We start from the raw sequence: 13,531 nt of genomic DNA, 5'->3' as shown, positions 1-13,531 counted from the left end.
TTAATCATAATTAATTGTAATTATTTATATACATTTCCCTTTTGAGCTAATTTGCTACATTGACATAACATTTATTACATTATAGAAACTATTCTGCCTTATTACGTGTTTGCAGTATAAACCAATCATAAAATTGTCATTATGAAAATATAGGAACAAATATTATAGAATACAAATTATTGGTTATTGTCCAGGCAGTGTATATTTGATTTCTTAGGCAAAAGAAAAAATAAAGCCTGTCAATTAGACAAAAGCTTTTTTTTTTTTTTACATTTCTGTCCCCCTCACTTCTGAAATGATGGCTACACCCCTGCCTCTGTGTCATTATTGTTACACAGTAGTTGTGTTGTGGACCTCCCTATTCTATTAGAATTAGAATGCTTATTGAAACTATAATTATAGAAATACTCCTTACGGTGTATAAATACATTAACACTGAATTTAATGTTATTACTTAAATTACTTACATTTTTCTCCATCATTAGTCACAGTCTGTTCGCTGGCTGTCTGATGCATTTTGCAAACACAATTTTGATATTTAAGCAATGCATATCAAAGCAGATTGTGTTTACAGGATTGATACAATGACCGCTTTTAAGGAAGAACCAATTGTACTTAGCAAAGTTTGCCAGGTTGATCAAATCAAAATTTTGAAAGATACTCTGAAAGGCACTTAGTAGCAAGTAAACACTTCATGGAGACTGAAGCACCATTATTTGAATTCTTGTTTCCCCACACTGGTCTGTCGTTGTGGTGTCATCTATTTTAGATAAACCCGGCCTCAAACTGCAAGCAAATACAAAACAAACTGTGGTTGGCTCTTTACAAGTCTCTCATATGGTCACTTCCTGTCTGAGTAAGTAGTTCATGCCAGATAGTATAGGGCTATATGAGGATGCAGCCGAGTTTTAGCCGTGTGTTTGTCTAGATGTCATCTGTCTGCCGGTGTTTTGGGAGCAGTATCAGAGGGCTGTCCTCTGTAAATATGCAGCTTTGAAAATATTTTGCTTCGGAGCAGAATGAATATAGATGTGCTGACGTGATTGTTCCCGCCAATAACAATGGATTGTGTGTGTAAACGCCAACATTTCTACTGTGTGAATAATCCTGTACATAGCTTTATTGTTCTTTGCTCAAAAAAAAGCAATGTCCAGAAAAAATACAATGCAGTTAGTACAGTGAAAATTTTTGCATGGTTATTTTAGGATTGTACCTTCATATCAAGTACTTGTTTTGTTTTTTGAAAACACATTAAAATTAAAGATGATGGATTTAGGGAGACCGGGGACAAAGAAGGAAAGGGAAGGATGAAGGAAATATAAAAACAATTATATGAAAATATATAAAAATAAATTTACAAATAAATAAAAGTAAATATAAAAATTAAATATGTTTTCATGCTTATCTATTTTATAAGTAGAAATATAAATATATATATGAAAATGTATTAAATAAAAAAAATAAATGTAAATGAACGTAAATATAAGAACAAAAAAAGTAAAATATACAAATAAATGCAAATAAAAGAAAAGATAAAAATATAAATGTAAAAAAACTGAAAAATAAACAAGAAATAAAAGTATACATGAATGTGAAAATGTATTAAATATAAAAATATAAATAAATAAATGCATGTAAATATCAAAACAAAAATAAATGAATATAAGGATAAATAACCATGGAAAATAAATAAGAAATAAAAATATAAATAAATGTAAATATAAAAATAAACATTAAAATGTATTAAATATAAAAATATATGTAAATGCATATAAAGATAAAAAAAAAAAAAATGTTGAAAAATATATAAGAGATAAAAAATAAATATGAAAATGTATTAAATATAAAAATAAATGCTAATAAATATAAAAAAGTGCCTAAATTATAATAAATTGAAATGATTTAATTCTCTTTTCAGTTGAAAAGATAATATGCTTTAATAAAGTTTGTTGCATATTTTGCATATTCATTTGATTCGCCATTTTAAATGGGTCATTACAAACTGTTCATAAACTAAATTCCAAAAATGTTCAGTCAACCATTCTTTATTTATAACCAGTATCACTTCATAAATACAGTTGCAACTGCCCTCATTCTCACAACCTAGATGAAATCTTGTATGGTCAAATCATTGCACTCATTTCCTCAAGCAGACAAAGATTATGTGCTGAAGTCTCATCACTCTTGCTGTTCTAGTTACAATCGCCCCTGGTCTCTTCTGTGACGTATAACTACAGCAGACATTTTTCAGTCTGACTGTAGCACATTTATAATGCTAGATGGCAAGGTGAGGCTCCATTTTTAGTTGCAGCCAAGATGTTTACATCATCTAAATCACCACAAAGCAATCAAGATATTGACACCCAAAATAATGCCGGCTTGAACCTTTTGACTGGTCTGTTTGAAAGCCCCATCCTGACTTTTGTCATGCTTTTTTGGCTCTGTGTAAGAGGCGTGCCACATTCAGCCCAGTAGCCTTTTGTGAGCAAATGCAGATGACACCTCAGGGAAGGAAGCGCCACGCTGGGGTGTTGCGTAACGTGTGACTGGAGGAAGAGAAGTTAACGAGGGACCATGGTGTGAAGATTATCTTATCTCAGGTGAATAATATTTACTCGCCCTTCCCCTCATCCTTTCGGCATGCAGCTTCAGATCTCCATGAATAATGGCAGGCTTAGCATTATCTGAGGCCCGTTTGTGCAGCACTACTTGATTAGCTGGCTTTTCAGAGCTGGTCTGATTTGGTTTTTAGGGTTATCAGCATCTGGGTGGACAAATGGGCTGAGACGACACTGTTGGTGCTTAGTCACTCTGCCGTGGAGAGAGAGCATTATGGGTAATTGAATCAGCTCTGGTCAGTGTCTGCTCTCCAGATCAAATATTTAGGCTATTTCTGGTTACGCAGATGTAAGACGTTTCACGAGCGGTCGACACTTATATCAGCATCCGTAGTCGTGCTGCTATAAAAAACGGTCAGATGTTGACGTTTTTCACACTCTCTTTAAAGGCCTGTTCACATCACAGGGCATGAAAATAGGGCACAAAATAAGTTTGTGTGTGTTTTTTTTTATCTTCTGTATGAAATATTTGGTAAATGCTAGGTCTTATTGCTTTAAAGTGAGTGTATTTTGTGTATTTCTTTTTTTCAGATGGGTTTTTACATTTATTTATTTGGTAATGCTTTTATGCAAAGTGACTTACATTGGATGCAAGGTATACATTTTGCTGTTTTGCTGGATGAATTGTATTGGTGTTATTTTAGTATTATTTATATACCATTATAGTATTTCTTAATATTTTAAATTTGCTTTTAGTTTTAATTGTAAATTTAGTTTGTTTTATTGATTTTATCTGCTTTTGTTATTATTATTATTATTATTATTTATAATATTATTTCTAAATTCCGTTTTAGAATTAGTAATTGTAGTATTTAAATGAAAATGAGAAATGTTGCCTTAGAAACTAACTGAAAATAAGTTTAAGTTAAAGTTTTCATCGATTATTTATAGTTTTTTTTTAAACTTTATTTAGATTAAAAAACCCACTTTTTATGTTTTTGTTTTAGTTCAAAATAACAACACTGGATTGTATGTTGCATGAATGCATGTAAAATTAATTTCTGGAATTTAGGCTCTTGTGTAAACAAATCTTGGTTCATTTTAGACCATCATCTTTTAATTTTGTTTTTATGCAATTGTGACCCTGGACCACAAAACCAGTCATAAGGGTCAATTTTTAAAAATTGAGATTTATGCATCATCTGAAAGTGTAATAAATAAGCTTTCCATTGATGTATGGTTTGTTAAGATAGGACAATATTTGGCCAAGATACAAGTATCTGAAAATCTGGAATCTGACGGTGCAAAAAAATCTAAATATTGAGAAAATCGCATTTAAATTTGTCCAAATGAAGTTCTTAGCAATGCATATTACTAATCAAAAATTACGTTTTGATATATTTACGGTAGGAAATTTACTAAATATCTTCATGGAACATGATCTTTACTTAATATCCTAAGGATTTTTGGCATAAAAGAAAAATCGATAATTTTGACCTATACAATGTTTTTTTGGCTATTGCTACAAATATACCCCTGCGACTTAAGACTGGTTTTGTGGTCCAGGGTCACAAATAGGCCTTTAATACCAATTTATGTAGGGTTTGTATATAATTAGTTTGGTAACACTATACTTTATAGTGTCCTTGTTACACGTTACATGCATTTACTATAGTAATAACAGTAATTTATGCATAATTACAAGCAAATAAATCGAATCACCTTTATTTATATAGCACTTTATGATGCAAACTTCATTAAATCCAAATTCTGCTGTATAGCAGCTCGAACAAAACTATACAACTAAACTAACACTAAACCAAAACCTCATCCTAACCTTACATGTTTTAAATTAATGTTACTCAGTACTTAATTGTAGAATTACACTGTAACAAGGACAGCTTAAAAATGTAACCATTAGTTTCTTTACCAATCTTGGTGTCCCCTTCTGTTTAAAGATCTGTGGTAATGTAAGTTTGCTTGGGGTCTGGGGTCATGAGGACCTCCATCCAGGTCATTGGCTCCTAATGGACCCCGGCAGACGGATCTGTCCCAGCTGGATGCACACACCTCATCACATCACATCCCATCCCCGCTGACAGATTTATGTCCAGTAGGAATGACTACTCGCTTCTAGAAATCTATTCACTCAATAATTGACGAACTGAGTGGCTTGTAGTTCATTCAGTTTGCTACTGCAAGGTGGTGCAAAGAAAGAACTTTTTCAAGTTGCAGGCTTTTCAAAGCATAATGAATTAAAGCAAAAAGGCATCTTTTTATGCTTGCAGCCTTTTTATTAGCTGATTTGAGGATTCTGGTATTGAGCAGAATGCATGTGATCAATTATTTATGGTTGAGACATATAATAAAAGAAGACAGCTCACGTGGCTCTGGGCGCCTCTGCTCAGGCAGGCAAAGAAAAACTTCCACAGATCAACAGTAGATCATTCACTGTCTGAGTGCTAGGATGCACTCAGCACTTTTGTTTGATTCACACAGAGATGCTTGTTCACAAAGAGTGAGCTTTCTGTTCGTCCACTGCAAAGACCAAAGACGACTTGAAGTGCATGTGACACGCCAGTGTGCTTCAGCCTTAAACAGCCCTAAATGTTTTACTGTCTTAATGCTGTCATTAAATAAGACCCATACTTACTCGTACTTCACGTTTCAAGGTGAAGTGTGTAATTTCTGCGCCACTAAAGGCGACCTGACCCCCAAATAGACTGAAATTTATGTAATGTAATGTAATGTAATATAATATATATCCACGACCCTATGTTGGACAAAAATATTATATATTTTTTTATTATACCTACAACCCTGCATAGGACAAATAGATTATTATATTAAATTACATTACATTACATTATATTAAATGACTCCTTTTTTTTTTTTATGTGGATGAAAAAAAATTTAGATGCAGTATTCAAACAATCTCTGGATTATGACTTTCAAAATCAGGATTTGTGGCTCGCTCGGAGATGCTTGTTGAAACCGAAGCCACCTCAAGTGTGTGTGTGTGTGTGTGTGTGTGTGTGTGTCTGATGTGCGTATGTTTTTCTGTGAGATTTGCTAAACCTTCTAAACTCACACAGGGGTCAGAGGTTAGTATGTATAGGGTCGCAGGGATGTAGAAAAGGAGGAGCGTATAGTGGGAGAGAGGGAGGTGTGTTTAGTCTGTACAGAGGAAGTCCAACTGCTCCCTATGAACTGCGTTACTATCACAGACAGATTGTAAGGGTATTTGGAAAGTCACTCACCCCTTCAGAGGCCTGTTGTTTCCCATGCTGCCTTCCCATGCTCCCCGTTCTTACTTCATATTTGCACGTCTATAAATAAAGCGCCTCCCGACCAGAAGCGTTTGATAAACTGGTCCAGACATGCACATGGACCGCTATTAGCCGAAGGTTGTTAGCCTTTCCCCCAAAATGTGCTAACAGAACATGTATAGAAGTGTTGTGCCAGAAGCATACTTTACTCAAGTATACAAATTACGACTATGTGAATACTTGGACAATGAATGTGTTACATTTCAGTAATTCAATACATTTAATGTAATAACACACAAAATTGAGCTTGCTTAGCTTAGCTAGGTGTGTGTGTGTGTGTTCACATACTTGTGCATGTTTGGGGCCTTGGTGTATGTGGGACAGGACAGAAATGCAGCGGAACTGTGTGTCTAGGTGGATTTGGGGTTTTACATCTTTCATCTACTGCTTGTTTTTCTTCCGGCTCATGCCACCCAGTAGCAGCACCTCATATAAACACTGCTGTCTTTGTCCAGAATGCTGTGAACTGTTGTTCTGCATTGTAATTGGCCACTAACTGAATAATTTTGCATATTGATTACTCGCTGTCCCCTTTTTGGACTTCTGTTTGTGCCCTTTTTATGAGAAACAATTTGTTAGTCTTATTAGACTTCCATATTTCTATTTAGAAAATGTTATTTAGATGATTTTCAAATTAGTGGTAGTGGACAAAAACAGCCTCTGCTCCTTTTGGGAAATGATTTTTCTTGGTTGTGGTGGGGGAAAACATAGCTGACTTTATAAAACAACAACTTTAAGCAGAAGCTAACCAGTTGCATCGGCAGTGGTCTGAACTAAGGCACAAGTGGTAAGTGGTAACCTACTATGGCTTGCACCCTTTACCTGTACTTATGAGTTTGGACTAGTAGATACATGTTTATTTAGGTAGTTGGTTATGAGCGATATATACAAAAATAAAAAAATAACAGAGGATAGTTAATACTCTACTGGGGGCTTTTTTTTAAATAATAATAATTGCATCAGAAATGAATGATGCATTAAATTGTTCAAAAGTGACTGTAAGTGTTGTAATGTAATGACTATAATGACTCTTTTTTTTATTTTTTTATCCTATTTCAAATGGATGCTGTTTTCTATTTCTATTCATCAAAAAATCCTGAAAAAATCGATCACATTTCCACAAAAAATATTAAGTTTTAATATTAACTGTTATATTTAACTATTAACTGTAATAATAATAATAATAATAATAATAAATGTGTCTTGAGCATCAAATCAGTATATTAGAATGATTTCTGAAGGATCATGTGACACTGAAGACTGGATTAATGATGCTGAAAATTCAGCTTTACATCACAGGAATAAATTATATATTAAAATATATTTAGAAAACAGTTATTATAAATTGTAATATTATTTTACAATATTACAGTTTTTTTATTGTATGTTTGATCAAGTAAATGCAGCCTTGCATGAGAGATTTTGCACAAGACATCAAAATATTTTACTGACTGTGTTTTTTTTGTTTTTCTACATTGTTTACATTAGACATTTTATAATTTACATGAGTTAGATTTAAATATTTTTTTGTTCTCTCTTTTAATTGTATTTCTAGCTTCTGTATTAGTCTACAAACCTGGCAACAGCAGATATATTACTGGCTTTTGAATGATGAAATGCTTCATATATCACTTTGAATAAAAGTGTTAAATGGCTAAATGTAATAGTAAGGCATCAAAACTTGATTAATGTCCAGCAGAAATGGTACTAATATTGACATTTGTCACCAATATATTGTGCTTTCCTGGGCATCATTTTGGAGGCTGTGCAAAGGCTTGCTTTGTTTTCAGGTGGGCTCGTCGTCCCCTGCTCAGAGCATCTGTGAAATTATGTCATGGAAACGGGTGTGTGCAGTGGAGAGCCGCAGGACTTCATCTCTCATTGGCTAAGCCTTATCCGCGCTCTCGCTAGCCTTCAGGGAGGGTGCTTGGCTGCATGTGTTCAGTCAGTCTCTAACAGAAGACACAATAGAAGATGTTCATTATCTTTTATTTAACCTGTGATTTCTGATATTCAGTGGTTCTGAGACATGGTATGTAATTTGCACTGTATAATTAATCTTTAATGCCAAAGAGAGTGATAATACTATTCTAGTCACTGAAGTTGTGCATAATTGATCAAATAAATTTGGATAATTTAGGTTTTTAATTTAGTCATTGACCATGCAGATATATTTTAATCAGTGAACAGTACAGTTTGAGAGAAACAACTTGGTTAATGCTCAAAGGAGGAAAATGCATTCATGCTGACAGGAAACGCTAACATCTGTTTGTGTGCAAAGGGGTGTTGCTATAGAGGCAGGTAAGGACATTATGAGGAAGTGCAGACGAAGCTGGTAGAGGAAGATTCAGCCAGAAAGAGGTCATGAGTTGGTTGGGCACCTCGGTGAAATTCACTCTAGCTGTTGTTCTTTTTCAAAGCAAAGACTTCATGAATATTACAGCAGATCGGTGACAGGAAAAACTTGTTGCCTGCCAAGCATTTTACCCATCTCTCACACTTAGTGTTAATTTACAAACCTGGGAATAATGCCACAAGACACTCTGGTGAGGGTAAGCATTTAATTTTTTCAAAGTGAGGTTTGTTTAAGAGCGTCAAACCTTGTAGTGGTGTTTTGAGTCTGAGGTTTGCACTTGTTTGACTTTGTGTAAATGTGTTCATGCTTAATTTGATGTTAATTGTGGTTGTTCCTGATTATCTAATTAGTTCAGAGAGTAGAGGTTAAGTTTAGAGTCGTGTGAAATAATACCCCGAGCCATCAATAGGGTCATGGCTTACCATGTTCCTCTGTAATCATCCATGACTGTATAAATGGCAGAGACGGAGGAAGTAGCTGTCATTAGCTAGACAGTCTTATCTCCACTCCAGAGGAATGGTGTTTGATGAGATTATATTGCAGACTAAGGCCCAATCCCAATTCTATTTTATACCCCTTCCCCTTGTCCCTTGAAACAGAGTGTCAAGGGGTAGGGATGAAAATATTCCCATAAGAATTGGGACACCACTACTATACGTCACACGTCATCTTTTTGTTCGCTCGGGCAGCCATGTTGCCCCTGAAGCCGGTTTACGCTGAGATAATTCATACCCCTTCGTTTGAAGTGTGGTCCTGAAAAATCTTCGTTTGAAGGGCTATCTGGCCCTTCCCCTTCCCCCTACCCCTCCAACCAAAAGAGAATCGAGACCGCCCTACCCCTTCACGTGAACGTGCAAAACGGAGGGGTAGGGGAAAGGGGAAGAGCTAAGGGGTAGAATTGGGATTGGGCCTAAGTATCATTGGCAGCTGGTCACAATCTGTGACGATGTACTTGTGTATTCTTCGGATTGTACATAGGACCATTAACATGTTTTCAGTTAATTCCCATATATTTATTGAGAATTGTCTATTTCACAAAAGTCATTAAAAAATTTAAATGTTAATGATCCTAATAACATTGTATAAATATATCATTTCTTTTTTCATTTTGGGGTAAAATATAGTTTGTGGCAGGTTTCATAAAATTCATCCTGTAAGGATATCATGACACCATAAGTATTTCACTAAGTAGTTAAACTCTCCACTAAGTTCTTTCATCAGTATCTGCTTATCTTATTAATGATTGAAACTCCAGCTGCCTGACCACAAGAATCCTGACCCTTACCTCATCTGAATGCCAAAAACACTACTGCAGTTTAGCTCAGGGAAAAGAATGACACTGCAGCTTCTGCTGGTATTCTGGCCAGACGCATTGATAAGACATCCTGGAACTGCCTGTGTTCTGCCTGGACTGCCAATTTCTTCTGTCTGTATTGATCTTGCACCCAGAAATTCAAACAACACAGCACTATAATTAACTTAACTTCTTGGCTTTGCACTGAGGTTTTGCTTAGAGTCAAGATGTCATCTCCAGTTAACTATGAAATTTGATTTTGATCTTGTTTGTTTCCAATTATAGATTATCTCCTATTTGGCAACTGAAGTGACGGCCATCAAGACTGGACAGAGTCGGGCTGAGCAGAATCTGGTTGAACCTTTTAGGACTCGTTAAAAGAAAACCGCCTTGTAGTGAAACCACACGACCAGTCAAACTGAATTGTAGAACTGAGTTTGTGAGTTGTGCAAACGAAGATGCCCATCTTAAAGCAGCTGGTGTCGGGGTCTCAGACCAAACGGCGCTCTCGTATGGACCTCACTACTGAGATGATCAGCGCACCCTTGGGTGACTTCCGGCACACCATGCATGTAGGGCGCAGCGGGGAAGCTTTCGGAGACACCTCTTTCCTCAGCACTCGATCTGGAGAGCCATCCCAAGAAGGACACACCTATCCTCGCTCTCCGAAACCGGGACTGCTGTCTCGTACCTTCCGGGGCAGCAAGCGGTCTCAGTCCGTCACCAGAGTAGACCAGCAAGACAATACCCTCCTTCCTTCCAGTGGGTCACCTACCTTTGTGAAGAATGCCATGTCCTTGCCCTTTCTGAACAACGAAGAAGGACAGGAGGGAGACAAGAGGGTGCTCAAGAGCTTGACCTCCAGCCCCTCCAATGGGGCCTCCGCTGACGCATTGGACCTGGAGCTCCATGAGAAGCACTTTGGGGTGTTGACAGACCTGCGGCCTTCCCCAACTTACAACGGGGGAGGATTGAAGAAAGCTGAATCTGTGATGTCATTCCATGTTGACCTTGGGCCCTCAATGCTGGGGGACATCCTGGGGGTCATGGAGAAGGAAGACGACGACCAGGGGTTTGAAGAAGGCAAGAGCAGTGAGGGACGTGCATCTCCTCTACCCTGCAACCAGGGAGGAGTGGAAATGGATGAGGAAACGAGGGAGGTTGTTGTCAAAGAAGAGGAACCAGAGGGATTCGTTGCACTCTGCGAGGGTCCCATGAGGGCTCCCAGCTCTGTTGACTTGGAGATCCAGAGTGAAGGCACCAGCACCCCAGAACCACACCACAAACACCTGCATCACCTCGACAGCTGCTCAGTTTCCAGCTCAAGTTCAGCCGCATTGGAGGAGAAACCAACCAGTGAGCCTTATGAGGAAGATATTGGAGTTACCGACAACAACTGCAACCCAGACAATGAACCAGCATTCTCCTCCTTCATGGAAGATGAGGATGATGAGATCCGAGTATGAAACCCTACAATCAGTAAACATTTCTAAGGATGGCGAGATAAATATCTCAGACTAGAATTTGACAATATGTAAAGAGGAGAAATGCGAAGACGGTGTGTTGTAAGCACGTCAAAGCTGGACAGATGCCTCAGGTTCCTGTATCCCTGTAGAGATAAGTTGGGGAGACTGCTTTAGCTGAGACACCAAAGCCATCTGTCACACTACTGACCCATGCTAAGATGAGCAGCTGGATGTGTTGAGTCCGAAAGGGACCTGCTACAAGTTCCACTGATAGCTCTGCTAAAGAAAAGACATACATAAGGGATACATAAGTCACCGAAATGGTAAACTTCACTTGCGCAAGCAGATGCTGTTTTAAGCCATTCTCCCATAGTCCCATGCAAGGTTCCCACAGTTGTAAGCCGGAAATATCAGGGATTTTTTCAAAATGTAAAAGTCATGGATTTTTTCATGTTATTCTCAGCTCTAAAACACTTCATTCGTGAAAAATTGTGTTTTGTGTTCTCTATAAAATTGTTAAAAAATCCTTATCTGGTAATCACAAGCAACTAGAATGGTCATGTAAGTTCATTGGTCAAAAGATGTGGGAACCCTGCCCATGACTTGGTGCCTAAAGATAATAGTTCTTTTGATTTAGAGCACTAGCGTATTAAAGTAAATCATATGATTTGTTCAGTGGCCCTCTGCATACAGGTACTGTATATTTTCAAAGTTTAAATCAGCACTCTGCCATTGTCATAAAAAGTTACGTCGTGTTGGGAGAGAGCTCTTACGAGATTAACTGTTTTATCATACACATTCTTGGGGTTGCATTGTCAAAGCCCTGCAAATAATTTATCTCTAGAGTACATATAATTCAGTCATGTATCCGGTAAATTGCCATTTTAAAAGCTACTGTGGTTCAGAAGCTCAGGAAACGTCCTTGTGCAACTGATTACACACCACGCAGGTCTGAGCTCGAATGGCGATGATTTGAAGGTGGTGGATGTTTGAGAACCTCTCCAGAGACTGATCATAGTCCACTTTTGGGAAGACTGGCAACAGGTGTCCCTCCATCAGATCTCATTTTTCAGTCTGTACGTGTTTTGCATAGTAGTTGTTTGCTCAGTATCTTGCATATCTCACCACTTCCTTCCTGCTCTACATGGCGTGTGAGGGGAACTACTGCTGTTTATTGCTGGAGTTTTTGATCAGTTTGGTTGTCGCTGTCATTGAAACATTTAAACCACTGGTTAAACAATATGTGTCAAGTATAACTAAAAAGTCAGTTGTGTTAAATCATGTCTTCTAGTAAACATGTCAGTTGTATTAATTGTGCTAACTCTGACATTAGCAAATTATGGCACTGTTGAGCAAAGACACTAAAATTCATTGATTCCGTTTGACTTTTTCATTGTGTACATATGTCTACATACAGTGTATAGCAGATGATCATGACTAAAATGAGGCCTTTATTACTGCAGACCTTCATGTGTGAATTAACTGCATAGTCTGCAAGCTTGCTGTCTCTGAATTAAGGATCAGGCACTGTGAAGACAAGTCTTCGACATCAAGCCTACAGTAAGATGAGATTTACTGGGAAATCTCAGCTGTTTCGTACTTGGGGTCACGCCAGCCTTAAGCAGAAAAGTGCCAAATCTAATCTAGCATGTACTGCCTAGTAAGCCTGACTTTTGAATCATTTAACATGGTGAATGAATAAGGCTTTGCCTTAATCTACTATATATAGTAGTATTCTTAGTAGCATTTTTGTCTACAGTAATATATGGTCCAAACGATCCATCTTTGATTACTGTAGACAGCATTCTGTTTCATTTGCATATCCTTGTGCTAGCGGTCAATTTTAAATTTGGCAAGATAAAAACATAAGTAAAAAGAGAGAAGTCTGTTTATTTGTGAAATTGTGTGGCTGTGTGTGAGGTGGATTTAACTAAGTTTATCTTCGTGTTTTCCCTCTTTGTAATAATAGTGATGTTTGTCTCGCTTATCTTTGCAACAATTTGTATGTTCATCATGTATATATTCATGCTTGCCAGCCTTTTCAAGGCTAGAACCGCTATATTTTTAAATAAAAGAAAAAGTTGTCCACAAAAGTGTCTTTTTCTTCATTTCAGAAATGTTTTCCTCGTAAGATTAGGCCATTTCATGGTGTGCCACTGCTAAGTAAGTGGCTTAAGTTTGAAGTTATCAAGGAGAAAATACAAACGTGACCATTTGGGTCCACTGCTGAAAAAAAAAAAAAAAAACGCTAAAAACAGCCTAAGCTGCTTGGCTGGTCTTAGCTGGTTTAAGCTGGAAGTAGCTGGTCTCCCAGCCTTGCTAAGCTGGTTTTAGGTGGTTGGCCAGCTGGTCTCCCAGCCTGACCAGCTAAAGAAGTGGCCAAAACCCCTCTAAAACCGGCCTGCTGACCAGCTAAGACGAGGCTGGACGACCAGCTAAAACCACCCAACCAGCATAGGCTGGTATTAGCATTTTTATTTTTCAGCAGGGTCAGTGGGATGGTCAATAAACAACCTTTTTCATTTTGG

The 13,531-nt window shown here is 37.3% G+C and overlaps 1 protein-coding gene across 2 annotated transcripts in view; it reads left to right on the top strand.

The window, feature by feature from the left end:
- The window catches only part of LOC107744970 (cdc42 effector protein 4-like), a 19,873-nt gene extending 6,786 nt beyond the window's left edge, over window positions 1–13,087 (top strand). The window contains exons 1-2 of one of the 2 annotated variants that reach the window (XM_016558800.1): window positions 7,913–8,439; window positions 9,823–13,087. In XM_016558800.1, coding sequence (XP_016414286.1) covers window positions 9,996–11,003 — 1,008 coding nt within the window. In that variant the 5' untranslated portion in view covers window positions 7,913–8,439; window positions 9,823–9,995 and the 3' untranslated portion in view covers window positions 11,004–13,087. Of the gene's footprint in view, window positions 1–7,912; window positions 8,440–9,822 lie in introns of those variants that run through there. The other variant, XM_016558799.1, reaches the window with a different exon arrangement.
- The last annotated feature ends 444 nt before the right edge of the window (window positions 13,088–13,531 follow it).

This window comes from Sinocyclocheilus rhinocerous, unplaced genomic scaffold (assembly GCF_001515625.1).
Source record: "Sinocyclocheilus rhinocerous isolate Xijiao unplaced genomic scaffold, SAMN03320098_v1.1 scaffold1219, whole genome shotgun sequence".
Classification (NCBI taxonomy): domain Eukaryota; kingdom Metazoa; phylum Chordata; class Actinopteri; order Cypriniformes; family Cyprinidae; genus Sinocyclocheilus; species Sinocyclocheilus rhinocerous.
Note: the sequence above shows the minus strand (reverse complement) of the source record. Positions and strands in the feature narration are given on the sequence as shown.